At 47.3% G+C, this 22,500-nt stretch overlaps 10 protein-coding genes across 10 annotated transcripts; 5 read left to right on the top strand and 5 right to left on the bottom strand.

Annotated features, from left to right (window-relative positions):
- Positions 1–697: 697 nt before the first annotated feature.
- V1508DRAFT_328199 (uncharacterized protein) lies at positions 698–984 on the top strand (the record flags this gene model as incomplete). The annotated part of the gene is made up of 2 exons (XM_066936627.1): positions 698–737; positions 863–984. Coding segments are annotated over 2 exons (162 nt in total), but the record flags the coding sequence as incomplete, so codon positions are not given.
- Positions 985–2,147: 1,163 nt separating this feature from the next.
- Positions 2,148–2,923, bottom strand: V1508DRAFT_401568 (uncharacterized protein; the record flags this gene model as incomplete). Its single annotated transcript, XM_066938427.1, has 4 exons — positions 2,148–2,566; positions 2,661–2,741; positions 2,771–2,795; positions 2,852–2,923. 4 exons carry the CDS (start codon positions 2,921–2,923, stop codon positions 2,148–2,150), a joined length of 597 nt encoding a protein of 198 aa, XP_066799213.1.
- A 1,554-nt stretch (positions 2,924–4,477) lies between these two features.
- V1508DRAFT_408199 (nucleotide-sugar transporter-domain-containing protein) lies at positions 4,478–6,280 on the top strand. The gene is made up of 4 exons (XM_066938985.1): positions 4,478–4,809; positions 4,864–4,893; positions 4,954–5,154; positions 5,217–6,280. Exons 1-4 carry the CDS (start codon positions 4,744–4,746, stop codon positions 6,096–6,098), a joined length of 1,179 nt encoding a protein of 392 aa, XP_066799212.1. The 5' UTR covers positions 4,478–4,743; the 3' UTR covers positions 6,099–6,280.
- Positions 6,281–6,731: 451 nt separating this feature from the next.
- On the bottom strand, positions 6,732–7,913 carry V1508DRAFT_401566 (uncharacterized protein; the record flags this gene model as incomplete). The annotated part of the gene is made up of 3 exons (XM_066938426.1): positions 6,732–6,853; positions 6,905–7,782; positions 7,858–7,913. The coding sequence occupies 3 exons, from the start codon at positions 7,911–7,913 to the stop codon at positions 6,732–6,734; spliced, it is 1,056 nt and encodes a 351-aa protein (XP_066799211.1).
- A 1,226-nt stretch (positions 7,914–9,139) lies between these two features.
- V1508DRAFT_408195 (uncharacterized protein) lies at positions 9,140–10,493 on the bottom strand. Its single transcript, XM_066938984.1, has one exon. The coding sequence runs from the start codon at positions 10,462–10,464 to the stop codon at positions 9,229–9,231; it is 1,236 nt and encodes a 411-aa protein (XP_066799210.1). The 5' UTR covers positions 10,465–10,493; the 3' UTR covers positions 9,140–9,228.
- A 2,505-nt stretch (positions 10,494–12,998) lies between these two features.
- Positions 12,999–14,505, top strand: V1508DRAFT_408192 (uncharacterized protein). The gene has a single exon (XM_066938983.1). The coding sequence runs from the start codon at positions 13,161–13,163 to the stop codon at positions 14,289–14,291; it is 1,131 nt and encodes a 376-aa protein (XP_066799209.1). The 5' UTR covers positions 12,999–13,160; the 3' UTR covers positions 14,292–14,505.
- Positions 14,506–15,645: 1,140 nt separating this feature from the next.
- On the top strand, positions 15,646–16,750 carry V1508DRAFT_401563 (guanine nucleotide binding protein, alpha subunit; the record flags this gene model as incomplete). Its single annotated transcript, XM_066938425.1, has 2 exons — positions 15,646–16,507; positions 16,560–16,750. The coding sequence occupies 2 exons, from the start codon at positions 15,646–15,648 to the stop codon at positions 16,748–16,750; spliced, it is 1,053 nt and encodes a 350-aa protein (XP_066799208.1).
- A 952-nt stretch (positions 16,751–17,702) lies between these two features.
- V1508DRAFT_408187 (uncharacterized protein) lies at positions 17,703–18,921 on the top strand. Its single transcript, XM_066938982.1, has one exon. The coding sequence runs from the start codon at positions 17,999–18,001 to the stop codon at positions 18,719–18,721; it is 723 nt and encodes a 240-aa protein (XP_066799207.1). The 5' UTR covers positions 17,703–17,998; the 3' UTR covers positions 18,722–18,921.
- On the bottom strand, positions 18,871–19,856 carry V1508DRAFT_408183 (GAF domain-like protein). The gene is made up of 2 exons (XM_066938981.1): positions 19,615–19,856; positions 18,871–19,531 (listed from the first exon to the last, which is right to left on the bottom strand). The coding sequence occupies exons 1-2, from the start codon at positions 19,615–19,617 to the stop codon at positions 18,932–18,934; spliced, it is 603 nt and encodes a 200-aa protein (XP_066799206.1). The 5' UTR covers positions 19,618–19,856; the 3' UTR covers positions 18,871–18,931.
- Positions 19,857–20,032: 176 nt separating this feature from the next.
- V1508DRAFT_346713 (uncharacterized protein) lies at positions 20,033–22,041 on the bottom strand (the record flags this gene model as incomplete). The annotated part of the gene is made up of 2 exons (XM_066936670.1): positions 20,033–20,733; positions 20,787–22,041. 2 exons carry the CDS (start codon positions 22,039–22,041, stop codon positions 20,033–20,035), a joined length of 1,956 nt encoding a protein of 651 aa, XP_066799205.1.
- Positions 22,042–22,500: the final 459 nt, after the last annotated feature.

Genomic DNA, 22,500 nt, shown 5'->3' with positions numbered 1-22,500 from the left:
ATGTCCAAGTGGCAGTGCCTCTTGGGGTCTTGCCACGTTGGGTCCTAGCCCCGCTGTACAGTAGCAGCAAATGCTTCTGTGCAGTGCAAGTCCCACGTGGATTGGAAGATCCTTTTGGGGTCAAAAGACTCCCAAATTCTCTGCTTAATTTCGCAATATTGCGGATTTGCGGATTTTGTGAGTTTTAGGCGAACATGCAATAAAGGGAAAAGGCGGTTGAAAATGCCCATGGGATTGCCGGTGATCAGCCTGCGGCTCAGCATGACTTGGCAAAGGGGTAGGCGATGACCCGTCGTGACGTTTTGATGTCCCTATTGGTCATATTACCTATTCTACGTTCCACGTGTATTATAGAAACCTCGACGTACAGATGTATGTCAGGACGTAATACCAGCGCCTAGATCGTTAGGAAAGGGAATCCTTCCCTGAGGCAGTGTCGGACAATCAAGATTGGAATGACGTCATACGAAGACTGTGGCGCAAGCCAATCGTGGCACAATAGAGTGACGTTATGACAGCTTGTGTGGCTGTGCATGCTCAGTCGATCCCGAAGGCATCCGTTGTTGCTTTGGCAGCAGACGTCACACAGTATAAGGTCCGTGGAACTGCCGCATTTCGCAGCTATCGTCCAGACAGCGCCATCACCAATTCGTACATAACAACCACGCCGTTGGTTCATACATTCATATAATTCGAAATGCCTTTCACTCCTTCTGATATTATCAAGCTAATCTTTGGTAAGTGTTGTTTTGGTGAATATCGAGAATTTCGCCGTCCACAGTGACCCTGGGCTATTATGCATCATTTTTTCGTTGCAGATATCGTAGGTCATCAGAGTATGTTTGTTAATGAATGAGCATAGCTTTTATCCTTCCTCCTCTCGGAGTTTTCCTAGAGACAGGGTGCGGTGGTGACTTGCTCATCAACATCGTCTTGACTATTCTCGGCTGGTTTCCTGGTATTTTGCATGCGTGCTATGTTGTGCGTAGCCTCGTTTTCGCTTTATTTTTTTATTATTTTGGATCAGGAGCAAGTTGGATGGGCTAACAATTTTCACAGATTTTCAGAAACTAAGCATTACATTACCATGTGGTCCCACTACGTTACCGAAATGCATCTCTAAGATGTCCCCGTCATCTCCATTTCTTCGTCGGTAATATTTCTATTATTATTTCAGAAAAATAAAATCAAAAGCAGAGGACCTTCTTCTTTTCACCTGTCGTCACATCTGGAACGAATAGACGATCTCGTTGACGACGATGTAAGAGAAGATAGAGTCTTGTTTTGTTTGACCTTTTGGCTTTGGTTGTGACTTTCGATAGTCTCCGCATGCTGTATAGTTAGTAAAGTTTGATGTTGTGTAATTTGTGGAAACTTTTGCTTACTTGCAGGGACATTTAATTGAAGGAATATTTGATAAACACTGAATCTATTCATGGCCGTTATTTAGTGATTATAAATATTTATAAAGACACAACATTGTTTAGAACAATATTATTGTGCAACCAAACATAGAAATGGTTAGTTGTAGTTTAACCGGGCCGGAAAGATAGGGGAAGGGTGCTCGGGGCTCTTGCCGATGATGTATCACGTTAGGAAATAGTCGCAGCAAACGACGATTTCCTGACAGGGCTTGCTTTTCGACATTCAATATATTTGTTTAGACCCGACTCCACACTAGTGAAGGTAGGAGTAGACAACAGCAATAAGTCTTGGCCTTTAAAAGTCATGCCAATGACTATTAACGGTCCGTGCAGGGCCCTGAATAGTTTTTGGAAAGAGCCACAAACAAGAACATAGCTAAAACAGCTGAACATCGACTCAATTGCATAGTAATAAAGTCGTCGTACTTCAATCGACTTCAGTATGTTCATTGTACACCTGTCTCTCGCTTCACGCAACACTTCTTGCATTACAACACGTCAACTCTTTATTCGCCAAAGGTTGGACAACTTGTACTGTAACAGTTTCTTTGCGTGATAAACTTGACTGGCTCATTGGCATTGAATAGAATCCAGACGGCAATGTCTTCGCTCGTACTTAAGATGAATTCGCTTCCTTGCTTGATACATTCACTAATATTGGTGACGAAAATTTTGGCTATTCATGGTGAAGAATGATTCTATCGAAATATTCTGGATACCATATTATGTGCATACTGTATGACGAGTAGTAACTGGAAGGACTTCTTCGCTATCCGGGTCCACAATACTGTCATGCTGATCGATAGCCAACTCGTCCAGACCTTGCAAAGCTCTCAATTCTCTCTCGAGATATGAGGCACTCACTCGAAGGCCATATTCACCTTCCAGATTCCCGCAACTAAGATTCTCTTCACTTTCAAGAATTTTATCTATAGTTTCGGCTGCGCCACTAGCACGTAATACACGGCCCGCTGAAGGTAATGCAACTTGTTTCGGTCCTTGGCCAAAGAAGAGTTCCTCGCCTTCCAAGTGACGAGAAACTGATGAAGGTAGCGATTGCGCAAGAATTCTGAGAAAGTACCGATCATTTTGACATTCCAGACCAAATTTGAATGCGTCAAAAGCCTCATGAGTCGTGGCATCTAATAATAGGCGGATCGTTGATGTCTTGGCCAGTTAGTAAATTTTCCATATCTTGACCTGCAAATTTAGAAAGCATAATTCTCAATGGAGTACGAAGGCTCGCGCTGAAGGGGATAATATGTGCAACATGGAGCCTTGCCATGCCATTAGGAAGCGGCGAGTTTGGCACAGGTCCTGCGTCATCCATTATCCGCCCACAACACTAAACCGGCCATCGCGGGCTAGCAACTACATAGATGAGCATTAGGCAACTACACTTCATTAGTATAAAACTTAGTGTATACCGTCTCCTTCAAATTCTTTGGCATGGAAGCCGTGCTTCTATTAGTTGGTGTAGGATTTTTGCCCCTGGCCATCATATTCACGAACATATCCACATAAAACAGAAGCGTCCACATCGCTAATTCGTCCAGAAAGGTGAGGTGTTGAAAGCGTTCTCCAACGTCGTCCCAAGTTAGATGTGCTCTCGGGGCAAATCCTCTCAAACTTGTAACTCTACTAAACGATCCCCCAACCGGGGACAAAAACTGCGATAGCTGCGCTCTTTTTCCCATAGGTGTTCGTTAAACGTGTCCAGAGATCATTTGACATTTCGTTGGGGTCGTAACCTTCATCAAGCAGAGCATGGGCTATCGGAATCGCGTTTAGGCTCGTGCCCGAATAATCGAAAGTGAGAGATAACGAATGTCGTTATCAAAGTCTCGACTGTTGTCTTCTGTTCATTATCGATGTGCTGAATGGTGAGTCTTCTGTTCACTATCGATATGCTGGAGAGCGGAAGCCATGGACAACTGGAGTTCACAAGAGGTAAAGGCTGAGATCTGGAGAGCGATATGGACTAGGATGACGATGTAATTCATATCCGCGCACAACGCAATGCAAACGGAGACAAGGGACCATCTCTCCATCCTGTATTATTCTGCAACAAGTGTCATACAGTTTGGAACAGAGATGTGAACGCGGCTCGGAACATCGCGTGGATATTTTGGTGGCTGCGCGTCCACAGTGGAGGACGACCGCCAGGGTTCCGTCGATGATGCTGGCAGTGGTTAAGGAAGCTGTCTGCATCTTTTATTCGGTTGGCCGAAAATGTCAACCATATTTATGTATCGACTAAAAAAGCCTCGTGCTTAAGATATGTGAGATTCAGGGGAAGGGAGTAGGGGGGGCGCGCGAGAAATTTAGTTATCAGCCGCACCTCCTGAGGCATATCTGTGGTGTGAAACTCTGGCTGCCTGGCGGCGATAAGTGCCTCAACAGAGCAATTGAATTTAGGAATTAGGAACAGTTACTTATTCCCAGTAACATGAGGATAATAAAATACTGTTGCTTCAAATTTGCCAGTTCGAATTTTATGCCCAGAGTCTTGGTTTGTTTAGATTGTTGCCTGGTTGTTATTTCTCTTCGCCAGAAATAACTGTAGAAGCTAACCGGCTTTGCTATCGAAGTAATAATTGCACTACTTTCCCACTCTTGGTCATAATAACATAAAGCCAATCAAAGAAAAATTAAATAATACACCGGTAGTTTAAGGAATATAGAAAGTAATTGCACCAATGCAGTAAGAATTATTGGGATAAGTAATACGCGTTGATGAGATATCTCGAAAGCACGGACCATGGCGGCTCACTCGTTGCGGTCCATCATATTGTTGATTGACGCCGTAATTATTGGCGTTGTCTACAAATGATGATCTATGTGAGGCAAATAGAATTTGATGGCGTGATATAATGACTATATTGTGATATAGACGGGTTTGTCACTTTATCTGCACCAGTTTATTATAATGTAGTCTCCCGACGTCCCCGTGAAGTCTCTTGACACTAGGGCAACGTAAAAAAAGGTTGTGGGTCTGGGCAGCGCCTGACAAAAAGGCCGCAGGCACGGCTGTGAGCGGCGTTGCTGCAACCCTTCTCATCTGTAGGTCGGCTTGAAGCTTGAATTACATACGCACATTCCAATTCAAGGTGCACTCTTAGCCACTGCCTGTTCTATATTCGACATCTACATCCAGCGCCTCAATTGTTGTCCATTGGCCGCGTCGGATTCCCTGTTCCGTGCTATAAAGATCTCCTTCCGCACTACTCTCCTCATTCTCGTACTGACTCCATAGTCATACTGATGAGAACAGTATATTTGTGATACTCACTCGTCCAGCTGATTATCATTTTTGAGCATGTCGTCACAACAAGATGTCCCGCGGTTATTTCATATTCCGCTAAAATATATCTCATTAGTCACTGTAGGTTGCTAGCTATAGCACGAAGGATACAAGGATCTAACGTATTGCATGTAGCTCACATTTCAAAATTCCGCACTTATCTTGGTATGTCACCGTCTTGGCGATTGCTATAGAGGAACTGCATAGCTTATAATGTATGTCTAGATTATGCACTACTCTAGGGTAATGCCAGGATATGACAGCAGTTCACGATATCTCGCTTCAACTGCCGTCCTGCTGAACGAAATAATTAAACTCGGCGCATGCTCTGCTGTCGCTGTGTACGATCGCGGCCTCCAAAAGGCGTGGAGGGAAGTCTTCAGTAATGATTGTTGGAAACTAGCTATTCCGGCGTGCCTGTACACTGTTAGTTGCAGTTATTTTTTAGTTGCGTGGCAGCATCGTACTGATGTGACTTTACTTCTTAGGTCCAAAACAGCTTGCAATATGTCGCTGTCTCTAACCTCGACGCTGCGACCTTCCAGGTCACGTACCAACTGAAAATTATAACGACCGCGGCTTTCTCAGTCACAATACTTCACCGCAGTCTGTCGCCTATGAAATGGATGTCACTCGTTATGCTCACCCTCGGCATTGCTCTTGTGCAGCTTCCCCACGACGTGGTCTCGATGGTCGCGTCGTCCTTCAACTTATCGCTTCGTCTCCCTGGAGGATCTGACGACGAACCTGGCACGCCCAAGCAAGAGCATCATGGGCTGAAAGGTGAAGACGAAATGAATCGTACTCTTGGCCTGGTCGCTGTCCTTATCGCATGTATCCTGTCTGGTCTGGCCGGCGTCTACTTTGAAAAGGTTTTGAAAGGCGCGAATGCGTCGCTGTGGGTGCGTAATGTGCAACTCAGTTTCTTTTCTCTGTTTCCGGCATTCTTAATCGGCATTCTGTGGAAAGACGGCGCTGCGATCGCAGAGAAGGGCTTCTTTTTCGGATACAATCCTGTCGTGTGGACAGCCATTGGGTTCCAAGCTGGCGGTGGTATAGTTGTGGCCCTGTGCGTTAATTTTGCAGACAACATTGCAAAGAACTTCGCAACCAGCATCTCGATTCTGATCAGTTCCATTGCAAGTGTCTACTTCTTTGATTTCGTCGTCACCGCGAACTTTGTCTTGGGCGCGATGCTCGTCTTGATCGCTACCTACTTGTACTCGAAACCCGATAGACGGCCATCTACTGCTGACACCCAGAATAAGGAGGAATATAGGCTTGTGCCCTTGGAGAGCACAAGCTCAGACGATGCCTCGTCCCAGTCGCCACGACCGCCATTGGATAAGTTTAATGAGAAGCAGCAGTGATTATTTTTAGGACCGGGCATACCTTTATTTTTTAACAAAACTTTAGACTGAGGCTCTTGATTACTGTTTTAGTAAGGTGTATCTATATATTATTGGCATAGTTTCTGGAACATTTTTTGAATTTTATATTTGTTTGCGTAACAATTAAGAGTTGACAATATATGACTTGATATTAATTGACCACCACAACAAAACAAGAAGAATCACACGCGATCAGAATATATGAGCTTGATGCCGATAATGACGTTCTATTTGGACCAGACCTTGTTATATAGACTTGGACTGGTCATATGGACGGGACTAAGAATAAGACTGATCCAAAATATCTATACTAGACCACAAAGGCCTCCAGCGGGCAGGAACTAGTTACACTGAATCCTGAACAATGATCTGGATACATGGATAAAAAAACAACTGCAAAGAGCTGCACAATGCAACAAGGAAAATAACAACACAAGCCCATCCTGACTGCTAATATATATATATAGATCTACAAAATATCCCGAACCTTACAAACGGCAAACGTGAAACAGCAACCAAGCGAGACTAGCAGATACATCCATCGCAAACATGCCTACAAGGCATTCCATGAGTCAAGTGGCTGTAGACTACTCGCAACAGCGCTGGTTGTTCTCAACCACGCGCTGGCAATGACGACTCCTCGGTAACTTTGGCCAATTTCTCCTGTTTGAATCGCCTATAATCCTCCCAGTTGTCCAGTTTCATATTATCCACCATCCATTTTCGCGCCGATCCTCTAAGGTTCGCACTAAACCCATGCAGATTACCATGCCCATTGATCGTACTTCCCAGTCTGGGATCTCCTGGATCCCTATTATCTGTGTCTTTAGAGCCGCCAATGCGGAACTGGCTAATTGCAGGAGGAGTGAGCATATATCCTCTTACTCGTCCCTCCCTGAATGCGCGAGACATATCAGTATCCACGGCATTACGAAAGCCAATGTACGACATTGCCATCAATAATCTCTCTGCGCCTTGCCGCGTGATTGCATATGCGGAAGTGCACACCGTCAGATATGCAGGTGCCAATAGCCGTTTCTTCCCAATATCGGCATCCGTCAGTCCGAAATTATGTAATGACTCGTACATAAGTTGGTTTTGTTTTGTGACTCCGATATCCGGGACGTCGGGATCGTCCCATATCTGGGAAATATCTTTGAAGTCAGGGTGGCCACTGTCCTTGCACGAGCCGATATCCAGAACGTCCCAGTCAAGTCCGTACGGTGCATTTGCACGCTCATAATCTGACGGTTCGCTCAGTCGTATTTTTGAATTCTGCATCTGGAGTGACAACGTTTCCATCGTCTTCTTGAGGTTTGGATTCCAGTCGAGGTCATCTTCAAAGATGAGCAAAGTGTCCATGTCAGAGTCGAGAAGATGCCGCCACGCATTGACATGAGCACGCCAGCAACCCAATTCGGATGGCCGCGTCTTTCGGTATAAACCATCCGGCATGGCTTTCGGGGACATTTCCGAACCGCGGACGCCTGGGATGAGCTTGAGCTTGATGCCGAAGGTGGAGGCAAGCAGGGTCATTGCGTCTTGTCTATCAGTGCGATCTGGCATAGAGATGTAGACGATCTCGCCGAAGCCGAGGGAGGAATTGAGGGCGTGTTTTGCCAATGATTCTTGGTGAGTGGCGGATTTGAGGTCGACCGTGTCACTCTTGGTGGCGGATACGACGGTAGTCGATGACGAGAAGTCGGCGGAATTGAAAGACTGCAGGAAGAAGACGAACGAGATGATGAGCATTAGTAGCAGGGCGGGGAGGAGAATCGCCCTCGGTGGGCCCATGTTGGATATGATTGCCTGCACAGTCATCACCTGCGAGATCTCCAGTGAGCAGCTCGAGTAATATTTGACGACACCAAGGAACGCAAGCAAATACTAGGCACCAAAATCGGTGGAAGGAGGAATACGAGAAGCACGAGAAACCTGGGTTACAAAGACGACGCAAAACCAAAAACCACAAGCAAGAAACGATGCTTCCTTTGAGAATAGTCGATGGCCGATGTCGGTGACATGAAGAAACTTTGGCTGCACAGCACAAAAGTGTTGGCTGCACACTGGCAGAAGTGCACAAGCGAACAGCTTCCCAGACTTAGACCCTTATCTACGACAACCACGCTTAAATGGCCCGACAGGCCCACGCTCCTGTAATGAAATAAACTGACAATAATACTGAAGGGTGCGAACTTTACCGATTAAAGTAGTATTGGTATTTTGCCTGGGACATAAAAGGGTGAACAAATTCTTTGCGGTGCCCATAACGTTATGGCTGCGAAGGAACCCGAAAGCTCATCAATCCTGACCATTGAAATTTCAGGCATTAATGACTAATTGCCGAAACTGGGGCAGTAGAGTCGACTTTTGCAGTGTCCATGTATGGAATATAAACGGTGATGGGAAACTGGATAACTATATAAGTTAAGGTTCTGTTGGGAATTACAAGGTTTGTTTTTTAGGCCGCCGGTCGCGACGACGAGTAGACAGACATTCCAGCCGTTAGTGTCACATATCACCTAATCCACTACATCCACTTCAATTCACGGTCCTCAAGATCTTCTTATAGCCCATTTTTACAATAAGTATCGCCTATTATTAGCGGTACAGGTCTCAACTTGAAAAGCCAGGGGTAGGGTATTTTCCCGAGAGCGTACGAATACTGCAGGGAAGTTTGTCGCACAATTCGCCTCCAACGTACCGATTAAGAAAACGTGCCTTAACCAAGCACAGCTACTAACTAATTCGTTTTGAGTCCGTCCCTGCTCAGCCATTCAGTCTCTTGTAAGCTGCTGCGTAGCCCAAGCTATGAACACCGGTGACATTCATGATATACTGAACGTAATTTTTTTGTGTACCGGCCAAGATTGCGGGATTTTCAAGTAGGCGCCAACCTAGCCGGAAAATCCCTACATTTTAAGGGTAAATATTCGCCTCGCGATTTGACCACATGTCAGCTGCGCCGCACTTGCCTTTGCGTTAATGCGGCGCAGACCGAGTCACTCATATATACCTGCGGCTTATGTTTTCAAAAAAAGTTTCTTCTATTTATATTTCTATACTCATACAATTCATATAGTTCCAATTAACTCGATATTTGCAAAAATTATTCCTCTCGAAGGCGCTTGTATTCGTTCCAGTTATCCAGGTTCAAACTGTCCACCATGGTTTGTCGAGCGGACCCTTTGATATTATTATTGGTGCCATGCAGATTACCCCTTCCATCAGTCGTCTTCCCTAGTTTTATGTTATCCGAGTCTTTAGTACCGCCGACTTTGAATTGACTGAATGCGGGAGGTGTGAGTGAATACCCTCGTAATTTTCCTTCTCTGAAAAGACGCGTTATTTCCACATCCACATCACCATGCATATCGCCAATGTACGACATTTGAAATAATAGTCTCTGAGCGCCTCTCCGGGTGATTGCATATCCAGTAGTATGCATCGTCCAATAGGCAGGCGCGAGCACCCGTTTCTTGCCAATCTCCTCATCTGTCAATCCAAAATTGTGAAGCGCCTCTTGATTGCTGTATCTACCTTGATTGAGGCCCGAACTATCCGGGACATCAGGGTCGTCCCATATCTGGACAACGTCCTTGAAATCAGGGTTGCCACCGTGTCTCCACGACCCGAGGTACAAAACATCCCAATCGAGACCATACGGCGCGATCCGGCGCTCGTAGTCTGATGGCTCATCCACGCGTATTTTTGAATTCTGCATCTGCATTGACAAAGTTTCCAACGTGCCTTTGACATTTGGGTTCCAGTCGAGGTCGTCTTCAAAGATGAGTACGGTGTCCATATCCGACTCAAGAAGATACCGCCATGCATTGGCATGAGCACGCCAGCAGCCCAACACGGATGCCCGTATATCTGACGGTGCTTGGTCGGGGATGGCTTTGGGGGATATTTCCGAGCCGTTGACTCCGGGGATGAGCTTTATCTTGATGCCGGCGGAGGAGGAAAGGAGGGTCATTGCGTCTTGTCTGTCACTGCGATCTGGCATGGAGATATACACAATCTCGCCGAAGCCGAGAGATGAATTGTGGGCATGCTTTGCCAGGGCCGCTTGGTGTGTGGCAGACCTGACGTCGACCGCGGCATCAGCGGTGGAAGACGCGAATTTGAGGGAGTGGTAGGAGACAGTAAGGACGATGATGACGGTGATTAGCAAAGCAGGAAGGATAGTGGCACGCAGCGGGCCCAATTTAGAAGACATCCACATAGTTGTCACCGGCGAGACAACAGCGCTCGGTCGAACAGCAGTCGACGAAGCGAATAGATGTGGAAATACGAGGGCCGAGTGTGCGAGAAAATGGAAGGAAGAAGATAGGGACGACATAGAGAGGAAGTAGGAGTAGTTCGCTCTTGTCGCGAGCAAGTGCAGCCGCGCATCATCGTGCTCCGGCTCCGTGCAGCCGTACATCAGGGCTGCATTTGCCTTGGTATATAACTCAAGCCACTAAGCCACTTTGGGATTACGTGTTTTAGAGACGTTAACGGGGTCGCGAACAAACGTCAATTTTCAGTACAATTTTTTTCCTTAATAAATCACGGAGCCCACTATGGGAGTATTATGTGAATCACACAGACCTAATAATATGAATGTGGGTGAGATGTGCAATTTCTGCAGTAGATAATGCCAGCAAGCTGGTACTGGCCCTGCCAAGGTGGGTATGGGTTGTCAATTGTCATAGCTCCATCTGCGTACGCCATTCGAAACGTTGTCGCTTCTCTTCGGCCAAATCACGGAAGTTGGCGGCGCGGGCCGCGATATTTTACCTAGACTTGAATTAGCGGTCGCCACCACATCCCTGCCATTCGCGTTTCAGTCACTATAAATCCCGCGAAACCGGCATGGATGGACCCCGTATTTTTGCGGCGGCCCATTTACCAAATAAGCTTCGAGGATCTAATCCACGGCAGGAAGCAACGCCAGCGCAATGAATGGTTTATCATGATATCGCTCATGGTACTATGCATACAGTAAATGCAGCTGGACAAAGCGCAGCTGCAAGCTTTATTGACATCGGAAAAACTTATCAGGTACTAACTGACTGGAGGGTAACCAACCGACTGCCAAGCATATGACGCTACTGAACCCAGCGAAAACTTAAATTTCAATGCGGCTCGTTGGAGATGGTGGTATACCTATTCTACACTTTATATCGTTTTTTGTTGTTTACATATAACGTTAGAGCAATAATAATTAAAAATTGACTGTGTTTTGTGTAAGTTAGACAGAGAATAAGCAGAAGTCGCAAAAAAAAATAAAGAGTTTATAATAGTTTGTTTTTGGTATAGCGTGGACGTCAAATGAAAGGCTGTAGAAGAGGTACCTGCACTCGGAAATATGTCAACATTTGTGGTTCTTGTACCGCCCGCCCTAACCAGTGTGAATATTCGCGAACATCTAGTCACGTGCTCAGGGTTGGCCCCCTAATAAATTTCATGGCTGTAGGAGCCAAGTCGAACGTCGACCGCTATTTCGATAGTCCTCGAATAGGCGTCGACACAGAGGCCATGGATGATCCGAATAATTTATTCCAGTGTTGGAAGGTCAATAAACGAGATTTCCCTCAGATGGCAGCTGCTGCTCGACTCTTTAACGCAGGGAGAGACCTGCTGGGAGAGAGAAGACACTCACTGCAGAGAGAGATGATGCGGATGTTGATGCTGCTGCAGGCCGGAACAGCGCGTCAGTCGCGCGTTTTGTGGTTTGCGTCTTTCGTTTTGCGGTTTATGCCTTGTCGTTCTGTGCCTTAATGCCTTTGCTCCTTCTTGTGTTGGAACCGTAATAAAACTATGAGCACTGCTTGTGAGTTTCAAGGTTTCAGGGGTTACGAATAATATGCGAATATTCGGAGCGGCCCTACAGTGTTAACAGAAATGTGTCGACCAGTTTACTTCTCAAAAGGCTTGGGGTGGAGAATAAGCGCTTTAGCCTGGAAACTGGCTGTGTAGCCTTAAGTTTGTATGGTTCATCCAGTTTAGTCCCGAAATTGTAACTACTCCCACAACAAGATTTTATTACGTCAACAGAATCATACATAGTCCCTTAAAAACGTAAATAACCTCATAGGTGCCTTACTTAAGTCGTTTGCGGCAAATTTTATTTGAAAAACTTAAAAATTGAGGGACCTCTACCACGAAGAAGATTGGGGGTCCGAGGGTCCTTAACTATGGGACAACCAAATTATGAAACACAGGGTTTTAGGATTTAAAGGGTAAGGGTTAATTACCTAAAATGGTTAGTGTATATTGTTATTGAAGCTAGTTTGCTTTAGACACAGCAACGCGTAGCTGACACGTTCAACGTCAACACACTTTCTCGATAACAACAATTGCATTAAATCCCACCAGTCAGTTAGAAAATATTAATGGGTCGAAGATCGAAGAGGTCACATAATGGAGAAGCGTTTTCCAACTGGATGCACCATAGTACAAATCCCAGTGCTGACGACTCGTTGACATGCCAAGGCGACATGTGCGCATCTGAGGGTGTTGTGGTAATTTCAATGATTGAAAGGAGTCGAGTGCTGCATGAGCCGCATGCTGTGCCGCCACTTCGTTAGAAGACAAGTGAGCGGTCACCTGCAGTAAACTTTGCTCGCGTACCACACAAAAGTGCTGCAACTACTGCTGCATCTTTTATTAAGTAAACTGAAGCTTATGCGAAATCGTGTTTATACTATAACAGATGATTTATTGAGAAATATAATTTTATAAAGTTTTTAATAATTTCTTGTCGTGGTGTTAATATAACTCGCGTTGAACTCGGAGAACTGTGTAGTTTGATTAACCTTCGGTGGCATTTAGCCCAAAGCAGTTTAGAGGCTCAACAGTGCGAAATTCTGGCCCGGCTTGCAGCTACACTACAAAGTCTGCCGTGTTGCGTCTTGACACCGCATCGCCTTATCTAACAATTCGTTCTTCCTACCACTATCCCGGTCTATAATTTTTTGGTATTCCACTTCTTTCCAGTTTGTTCGACTTTGTCGGCCGCTGTTCGATCGACCGAGCGCTGTTGTCTCGTCGATGACAAGTTTGTGGATGACTATCAAAATGGTTCCATTGCGTGCCACCATCCTTTCCCTCCTGCTTGTCACCTCCATCGTCATCCTCACCGTCTCCCACCAGTCCCTCAATTCCCTGTCGCCCGCCGCCGAGTCAGTCGACCTCAGGTCTTCCGCACATCAAGCGGCTTTGGCAAAGCACGCTCGCAATGCCTCGCTCGGCTTCGGCGAGATCGTGTACATATCTATGCCAGATCGCACTGACAGACAAGATGCAATGAACCTCCTCGCATCGTCTTCTGGTCTCAAACTGAAACTCAGCCCGGGAGTCAACGGTTCACATGTGTCCCCCAAAGCCATCCCAGACGAAGCACCGCAGGGCATTCGGCCATCCGTGCTGGGTTGCTATCGTGCTCACGCAAATGCGTGGCGATATCTTCTCGAATCGGATATGGACAGCATACTCATCTTTGAGGACGACCTCGACTGGAATCCAAATATCAAGGATACAATGGAAACTTTGTCAATGCAGATGCAGAATTCAAAAATACGGGTGAAGGAGCCGTCAGATTACGAGCGCGCGAACGCACCTTACGGTCTCGATTGGGACATTTTGTACGTGGGCTCGTGGAGACACGGCACCCATCCTGATTACCGCGATGTTACGCAGATATGGGACGATCCTGACCTTCCGGACGGTGCCATTCTCAACAGTGGCATCAAATATAGCGTCGGTCAAGCGCTGAAGGATTATGGGTTGACCGATGAAGAGTTTGGTAAGAAACGGGTACTCGCACCATCATATTGGACTCTGAAAACCACTGCATACGCCATCACGCGACAGGGGGCTCAGCGATTATTGTTTCTACTATCGTACGCCGGCAATTTGAAACAGGGTGACATTGATCAGGACATAACTCGTCTCTTCGAAGAGGGAAAATTACGGGGGTATACACTTACTCCTCCTGCGTTCAGTCAGTTCAAGGTCGGCGGTACCAAAGACTCGGATAATATCAAGGAAGGGACAACGACTGAGGGAAAAGGCAATCTGGGTGGTCAAAATTTTTTCCTTAAGGGTTCAGCACGGCAAATGATGCTGGATAAATTAAAATTGGATAACTGGGAGGAGTACAGGCGGTTTAGAGAGGAATAATTTGTTTTGACGATTGAGACTCATTCATAAGCCGATTCGGGGTGGATGAATGACAACGACGTCCATTGTATGAATACTATTGTAATTTTGTTCACTATTCATTTATGATTGGAAGTTTATGTCGAATTAGAAAATACCTAGTATAGAAATCGAATGCAGTATTCAGTTTCTCTCTCTTGTTGGCTCGATATTAGAATGCAGTATACAACACAATACGATGTCCGCGCCGTTCACCTGCCATTGCGGAAATATAAATTCTCATTGGAGACGCTTAATAAGTCCGCGTTTACCGGTGCCAACCCTAGCAATATTATTGCTCCTACTAGCCCCAGCACAAGTCAACAGTCAACAAGATGCCAAATTGCTTCAATTGTGGCACAGTGATAGATGTTAGTCCCGCTAAAGACTTCTGGGTCCCTGCGTAACTGGCAGGTAATCAGATATTGTGTAAATACTTCGTGTAGTCCGGATAATATGCACATATCACCTTTAGACAGTACAATTGCGCCGCTCTCCTGATATACAAGGAAATGGATTTAGACATAGATCTGCATTGTTTCCTAAACTCCTCAGGTTCGGTGCTGTCATCACCGCTCAGTTCAGCCTCGTGTCCAGAAACACCCTAACCCAGAAAGGAGTCACCGTGCGCCGCACGGTAATGGTGGAGCTCGCGAGTTGGATGTCCTGCCATGGGTGATTTGGGAGTACAGTGGTCGGCAGTCTATTTTACCTAATAGAGCGTAGATGGTCAGATGGAGTAATATAGCTGCGTTCCTGGCAATAGTGAATATGGCTTTTAATTATTGCGCGATCTATTGTCCGCTGATTGAAGTGAGTGCAAGAAGGTTACCGGATCGCGGCGCAGGGGCCAGTGCCTGGCACGTGCTGGTCAGAGCGCGGTTAAATCACTGTGGAGCGGGAGCACCGTCTGCACCATGTCTTTTTTTCGACAGTTTCTAGCATACTAAGCTGGCGACAATATAAATTCGGGCCCTACTATCATTGTCGAGTGCGCCATGAACTACATATCGATACGAATAATTAGAATGGGGCCACGGAGAAACTCGTTGCAAAAAGGAGAGTGTCAGGCAAGCTCCGACGGCCGCAAATGGCGGGGCACTCACTTTTCGCTCAGCGGCGCGTGCCCCGTCCTTCCTCTTGTCTGAACCCAAGACTGCCGGTCTCCTCGCGTGCTCGCGCGTGCTCCTCAACCCTTCCTCCCCAAATCGCGTCTGTTCGCGTGAGGTTCTTCATTTCATTTTTATCTCATATCATATCTGTCTTGCCTTTCCTCATTTATCCTATCCTATCCCTTCATTCTCAGTATCTAATCTAATCGAAAATGGGTTGCGCAATGAGTACTGAAGACGTCGCCGGCAAGGCCCGCAACGACGAGATCGAGAACCAGATCAAGAGGGACCGCATCCTGCAGCGCAATGAGATCAAAATGCTCCTCCTTGGTGCAGGCGAGTCGGGCAAGTCCACCATCATCAAGCAAATGAAGCTCATCCACGAAGGCGGATACTCACGGGATGAGCGGCTGTCGTTTCGAGAAATCATTTTTTCAAACACTGTTCAGAGCATGAAGGTCATTGTCGAAGCTATGGATAGTCTTGGGATTGGGCTGTCTGATCTCTCGAATGCGAAGCGGGCCCGGTTGGTGTACGATCTCCCGAACCAGATCGAAGGCGAGTGCCTCCCTGCCGAGATCGGTCCCGCGATCGCGTCTCTGTGGGCCGACGAGGGTGTACAGGAGACATATCGGCGTGGAAGGGAGTACCAGCTCAACGACTCGGCAAAGTACTACTTTGACGCAATCGAGCGGATAGCCGACCCGTACTACATCCCAAACGATCAGGACGTGTTGCGGTCCCGCGTGAAGACCACGGGGATCACCGAGACAACGTTCCTCATCGGCGATCTCACATACCGCATGTTCGATGTCGGTGGCCAGCGGTCGGAGCGGAAAAAGTGGATACATTGTTTCGAGAACGTCACGACCATTCTGTTCCTGGTTGCGATTTCGGAGTATGACCAGATGCTGTTCGAGGACGAGAGCGTCAATCGCATGCACGAGGCGCTCACGCTTTTTGAATCGATCTGCAACTCGCGATGGTTTATCAAAACGTCGATTATTTTGTTCCTCAACAAAATAGATATCTTTAAAGAAAAGATCAAAACCTCCCCACTGCGAATATACTTCCCTGATTACGACAGTAAGTCTCGTTTTAAGTAATCTCATGTAGTATCATACTAACAACGATACAGAGGACGACAACGACTACAACCATGGGTGCGAATTCATCCTCAACAGGTTCGTGAACCTTAACAAATCGGACACGAAGCAGGTGTACACGCACTTTACCTGCGCCACAGACACCACCCAAATCAAATTCGTAATGGCGGCCGTAAACGATATCATCATACAAGAAAACCTCAGAATTAGTGGTCTGATATAACTGTAACTGTTACGACAATAACGGAGGGGTGGGGATCGGAGTCATGATGATGTTTTATTTAGGAATGTTTGGACATTAATCAAGTTCTTGCAAATGCATTGGTCTTTCACGATACGCCGATCAGTTCGATCTTTTTATTCTAAATTTCATTCTAATTCAGTTCTTCTTGATCTCTTCTATTGGACTATGTTGACATGCTCCGATACTTCATGTGCCATTAAGAACATATATAATAAGTAGAAACCTGTAACCTCCTGATAGATGTGCTAGTCCTCTATGCATGGTGCAGGTTTTTGTCATAGTATCAATTTCCAGGTCGTTCAAGGTGTCGGATGTATGACGACGATGCATACACAGCACAGAACGGAGCACAGTATAAGTCAAAAATGTAGAGGTCAATCGGGGCGGGCGTGGGGAAAACGCGCGGCTGGACCCTACCCCACAACAAAACTGTGACAAGACGTGCCAGTGCCGACAGCCGGCGAGATATTTAGACGAAAAAAAGCATACATCAGGTCAAATTGGAAAGATGGTTGGATATCACTTATGATAGCCTTTATGTACATGCTCCATGTATGGGATGACGACAATGACGTCGGCGCGCGGTATTGCCGAAAGGGCAGAGGCGGGTCAGCCTCTGGCCCGCAGTGTGCCTCAGCCGTGCAGGCTTATTAACACACGATACCCCCTTACCACACTTTACGCGTCTGCAGCCCATCTAGGCTTCATCATAACAAAATTCTTTTCTACTTGCAAGTTTACAGACACTAATTAATCGGTGGGTGCCAAAGCCCACGAAAAATGGTCAATAGTACTATATTCCACCTCGGGACGTCTATCAAAACGTTTGGGTATTCCCGAGTCTGACCCGAGAGCCACCCGAATCCCGACACCCGAATGCCCCACCCGCCCTCCGCCCACGCCGCGCCGTGTTCTCGTCCCCAGTCCGACCTGTCTTTTAGGTAATAACTCAGGCAACGTTTTCGTCTTCTTTTTCGGTCCTGTCTCATTGATTTCGTTTCCCTGTGTTTCTGTTTCGCACGAACTCGGTCGGCAATTGAACGACTTTTAATTTTGGTAAATTATTATTCAAGGTTGTGTACCGATTGTGGTTGTTATTCGCCGAGGAATACGTCTTCCCCCGCGCCTGACATCTGTTATTCAACTTCAGTTGTTTTCGCTGTCTCATTATCGCGTCTCCCCTCGAATTTACATAATGCGAATACTTGCCTACGTTTAACACCGTATATGAACATTCCCATCGCGCAATATCCTTCTTTCACCAGAAACGTTACAGCACCTTCAACATCAACGATGAATAATCATTCTGTTCCGACAGATTCGATTTCTTCCACATTGTCATCGACGTCGCTATCTTCCGCCATGTCCCATACGCTACCGACGCCAAATACATCAGATCCGCCTACACCATATTTCTATCCAACATCGACAGCAACGTTTCCGTCGGGGCATACCGACAACGAATATCCGACGCTCCGCACACCGTTACCTTCGCCGACTGGATCGCCTGCCCCGGAAAAACGTTTCGCGAGAATAGTGCGAAATAGACGATTGATACAAATTCAACAAGGCAAGCATGCGGAGTCTGGTGATACCGTGGACGATGATGACGACGCGCACTTGGAGATTCCCCAGCATGTTTCCTCGTGGGAAGATATTCGGCAGTCGTGGTCGTCGCCGTCGGGCTCGGGCCCGCATTCGGCGGCCAATGACGACCGGTGGACGATGCATGAGGAGCAGGAGTATTACCCTCACCATTCTCATTCCCATTTCACCACAGCCGCCACAGAAGACGAAATGTCATATGAACAAGAATACACTTTCAGGCCGCCACTGCCGCCGCCAAATTTCGGAACTGGACCTGACCTGCAGGTCGACATATTAGCTGAAGCAGCCAAACGGGCCGAGATGGAAATTCTCGCGGCCGATATTAGTGAGATGCAGTTTTGATCGGGCGCGGCGTCGAACATGGTTGTTTGGTATTATATTTGTATAGTAGGATTTCTTTTGAGTACAAGGGGATGGTAGATGATTTTGTATTATTAGCTTGGTTATTCGTTATGTTAGTTTGGGTTTGGTCACATTTACGTTAAGATCTCCACGGTGGTTACGTTAAGCTTGTTTCCTAATATACATCTTTACAAATGAAGACTCTTTATTTCATAGATCCCACTCACAGCTGCGACCAATCAACCCTGCCAAACTTTCCAAAAACTGCACATCCGTCTCATCAAACCCATCGACGACCAAACAATCTACATCAAGAACACCTCTCACGGCACCCGCATCATCCAAGATCGGCACGACGACTTCTGATTTCGTAGACCCGTCGCACGCTATATGCCCCGGAAATTTCTCGACGTCAGGCACCACGACAGTTGTTCCCGCTTCCGCGGCGGTGCCGCAGACACCGCGACCGAAGATAATTATCTGGCAGGCTACTTTGCCCATGAACGGGCCCAGCATCAACGTCCGTTTGCCAACCCTTTTGTCCTCCGCTACCTCTTTATCCCCCTCCGTGTCCGCATCCGAGGGTTTCTGCAACCGTCGCGGCTGCACAACGTAGAAGCCTGCCCAGTTTACATGCATGCCGAGCGCGTCGAACGCGTGCCACATTAGCGACGCCGCGTTCGCCAGATTTGTCGCCCAGAAACGTTGCGACTCGAAGAGTGCGACGGCGGACGATATTGCTGTCTCGTAGACTTCGGATTTGTCGGCTGTGGTGAAGGTCGATGCGTCAGCATGGTGGACGTTGCCTTGCTAGAGCGGGGTAGCACACCTCGAGGTTAGTTAAGGTCACGGTCCATGATAAAAACTTGGACAGTAAAGGAGATATGTTGTACCATATTGGGTCTTGAAGTATCCAGAGCGGGGTATTATAGGTATGTATATAATTAGTGCTGCTGTCCAGTGCTTTTTTTTCCTCAGGCATTCGGACATCGAATAACGCTCTATTGGGGTATCGTGGGAGTGGCATCATCCGCCGCTAGGTGAGTGGGTTCTTTGCCCGTTCTCACAATTCCCGCTGTTACTCTACCACCGTTATAATGAATCAATTGTTTTGAAAAAAAGTAAACGGCTGTCGTTGACAGCAACACGGCACAATCATGAAGGCACAATCATCTATACTAATATATACACCGTACAGTCAATCGACAAGTTCCAAACCATTTGTAAAATCCCAGAAAATTTATCCTCGTTCTATACAAATTTATATGCGCTCTATATATCATACGCTGCCACTCACACGTTCCACCACCTCTAAAATGTAAACAACCCACTCCGCTTCTTGCCAAACGGATACACAGCCAATGTTGCGATAAACAACCCAACCACAATGCCAATGCTGATCTGGATCATATTCATACCAACCGTCCATATACCAGTAGTGTACGCCGCCGAGCTCGAAGAACTCGCGGTTGCTGTCGTGGTCGTGACGGTTGTTGACGCCGTGACGGTCGCGGTTATGGTGGTTAACGTTCCGGACACACTAAACGTGGACGTGGCGAACGCGGTCGCTGTCGAAGTCGAGTTCGACACGATCAAGTCCGCGACGGCCACTCCGGAGATCAACGAGCCCTGGGCCGCGAGACCGGACGGGACTTGGACAAAGATTGCAGGGAGCATTGCCGCGAACGCGAGGCCGTGACCCACTCGCGAGTACAGGTTTCCCAATATTCCAATGACAAAGCACGCAATCGCTGACGCGAGCTCGGCGGTCTGGGAAAAGTGAAGGTTACAGAAATACGACACGACGTACCCTGCCCCGGCGATCGACACCATGACAGGTAGTTGTGTCCAGTGCGCTTGGTTCACGAGCGCAAGACCGACGCTGAAGAGTGGCACGAAGATGAATCGAAACCAGGGAGATAAACTAGATGGGCAGGTTGTGCTTGAGGTCGCGTTGCGGTCCATCCAGCCATAAATCGCCGCTCCGAGAGTGATGCCGAACCCGAGGAAGACTAGAATCGTTAGACGACACAGACGACTATTAGAATTCAAGAAAAATACATACGCGAATAAATGATCGCGTAAAACATCCTGACGGAACCAGCTACCATATTCTTTGACTGCAACTCCAGAGCGCCACAAAGAATTATGTAACCAGGCAAGATTAATGCCAGAGCACCCTGTGCAATCGCCGAAAAGCAGAACAAATCTACATCATTAATCGATCCAAACGCGCGACCGAGAAAGCTGACTATGACACTAGCAGTGATCTCAAACACGTTGCTGTACAAATCAGACCGAGGCGCAATGACGAGTTGTAAAAATCCGACGATGCAGCCCAGAAGGAATGCTATAGGCATATCGATCCATCGGCCGCCAAAAGCAAAAGGTGCCACCATAGCTGACGAAAAGCCGAAAATTATAACGCATAGCCACGGATGGTATAGCGGACTTGCCTTCATGACTTCGTCAAGCCGCTGCATTGCCTCCTCTACACCAATAACGTCGTGCACAACTTCCTTGTATATAGTGTGCGTCTGGTGTAGCTTGCCCAGATTCACTCCCTGAACCACTCTCACAAGCTGCATTTCAGACGTATGCGTTGACGCGTCTCCGAACGAAACGATCATGCATCCGGGAATATACAGAAACTGACCGTCAATCTCGAGCACACGCGACGTCATCTTCATATACTCCTCCAATCTGTGGGTCGGGGCGCCGTACAACATGAGCGCCCGGCACAGTTTCAAGATAAACCGCTGCCGCTGCAATATCTCCGCGATGTGAACTGTAATTCGAATTTGGTCTTCCAGCCGGACTTTTTGTTTCTTCGCGCCCTTCATTTTTTTACTCGGCTGATGTTGCGGGAATGAACCCGGTCGTCCGGTCGCTGCTAATGCGTGTCCACTTCCAACAATAAGACCTGCTAATGAAGAAGTTGACGCGTTCGCAGACTTGCTGTACCATTTTCGTGTAGGGGTAGTCACACCAGAAGCCGCTGGCGAAGTGTTTCCACCCGATCCATATGGATCTAGCGAATTTCGCGAACCTCCATTATGATGATGGAGTTGATTCTGTTGGTCGTTGTACAGCTTGAGCAGTGACGACAGAATACCTCCCTTCACGTGCGTCGGTGGCGGCACGTAATCCTCTCGCTCAATCGGAGTCTGCTGTCCAGATGGTATCGGCTCCGACTCAACCATAAAGTGGTCATCCGGACCCGCGCCAGCCGAGGCTCCACCAAACTTGAGAGTATGTGCCCGAACCAGCTGCCGAGCTTCTTCATGCAAAGGGTCGACCTCACCATCCTGGGTCCGCATATTATTCAACCCATCCAAGTTTCCAAGCTTCTCCAAATCCAAATCCGGAATATGGCCATTCCCATTCTCAATGTCATGCCCATCAAGTTCAGGTGAACCCGTGGCACTACCAGGCGCAGAGCGCGTTCCTGAGTTCGCCAAAGCGTACCGCAGCCGTCGCGCCTCCTCGTCTTCCTCCACTGAGCTTCGCAATTGTGAGGGCGATTTCTCGGTTTCTTCATCCTCCTCTAGCAACACATCGGCTTTACCAATTCTCTTTGGCTGTTGACGCTTGTCATTGGATGTGGCGCCATCATCTTGACCTTCGAGCCGCAAATCTGTTGAGGACGATGTAGGCGATATCCGTGGCGACATACCTCGTGCCTTCGCACTAGACGTCAGCAACTCATGCGATGGAAACCGCTGGTGAAGCGAAGGTCTTTCCGCTCCGGATGGCGGTGTTCCCTGCCCTGACACATA

The sequence above is a fragment of the Lipomyces doorenjongii genome (assembly GCF_038497915.1).
Source record: "Lipomyces doorenjongii strain NRRL Y-27504 unplaced genomic scaffold V1508scaffold_1, whole genome shotgun sequence".
NCBI classification, from domain to species: Eukaryota; Fungi; Ascomycota; class Lipomycetes; order Lipomycetales; family Lipomycetaceae; genus Lipomyces; species Lipomyces doorenjongii.
Note: the sequence above shows the minus strand (reverse complement) of the source record. Positions and strands in the feature narration are given on the sequence as shown.

Excerpts from the sequence above, each read along its gene's own strand:
- V1508DRAFT_408195 (XM_066938984.1), bottom strand. The coding sequence starts at position 10,464 with ATGTCGTCCCTATCTTCTTCCTTCCATTTTCTCGCACACTCGGCCCTC.
- V1508DRAFT_408199 (XM_066938985.1), top strand. The coding sequence starts at position 4,744 with ATGTCGTCACAACAAGATGTCCCGCGGTTATTTCATATTCCGCTAAAA. Across the intron at positions 4,810-4,863 it reads AATATATCTCATTAGTCACT|CTCACATTTCAAAATTCCGC; the intron begins GTAGGTTGCTAG and ends TATTGCATGTAG. Across the intron at positions 5,155-5,216 it reads TTCCGGCGTGCCTGTACACT|GTCCAAAACAGCTTGCAATA; the intron begins GTTAGTTGCAGT and ends TTTACTTCTTAG.
- V1508DRAFT_408187 (XM_066938982.1), top strand. The coding sequence starts at position 17,999 with ATGAACATTCCCATCGCGCAATATCCTTCTTTCACCAGAAACGTTACA.
- V1508DRAFT_408192 (XM_066938983.1), top strand. The coding sequence starts at position 13,161 with ATGACAAGTTTGTGGATGACTATCAAAATGGTTCCATTGCGTGCCACC.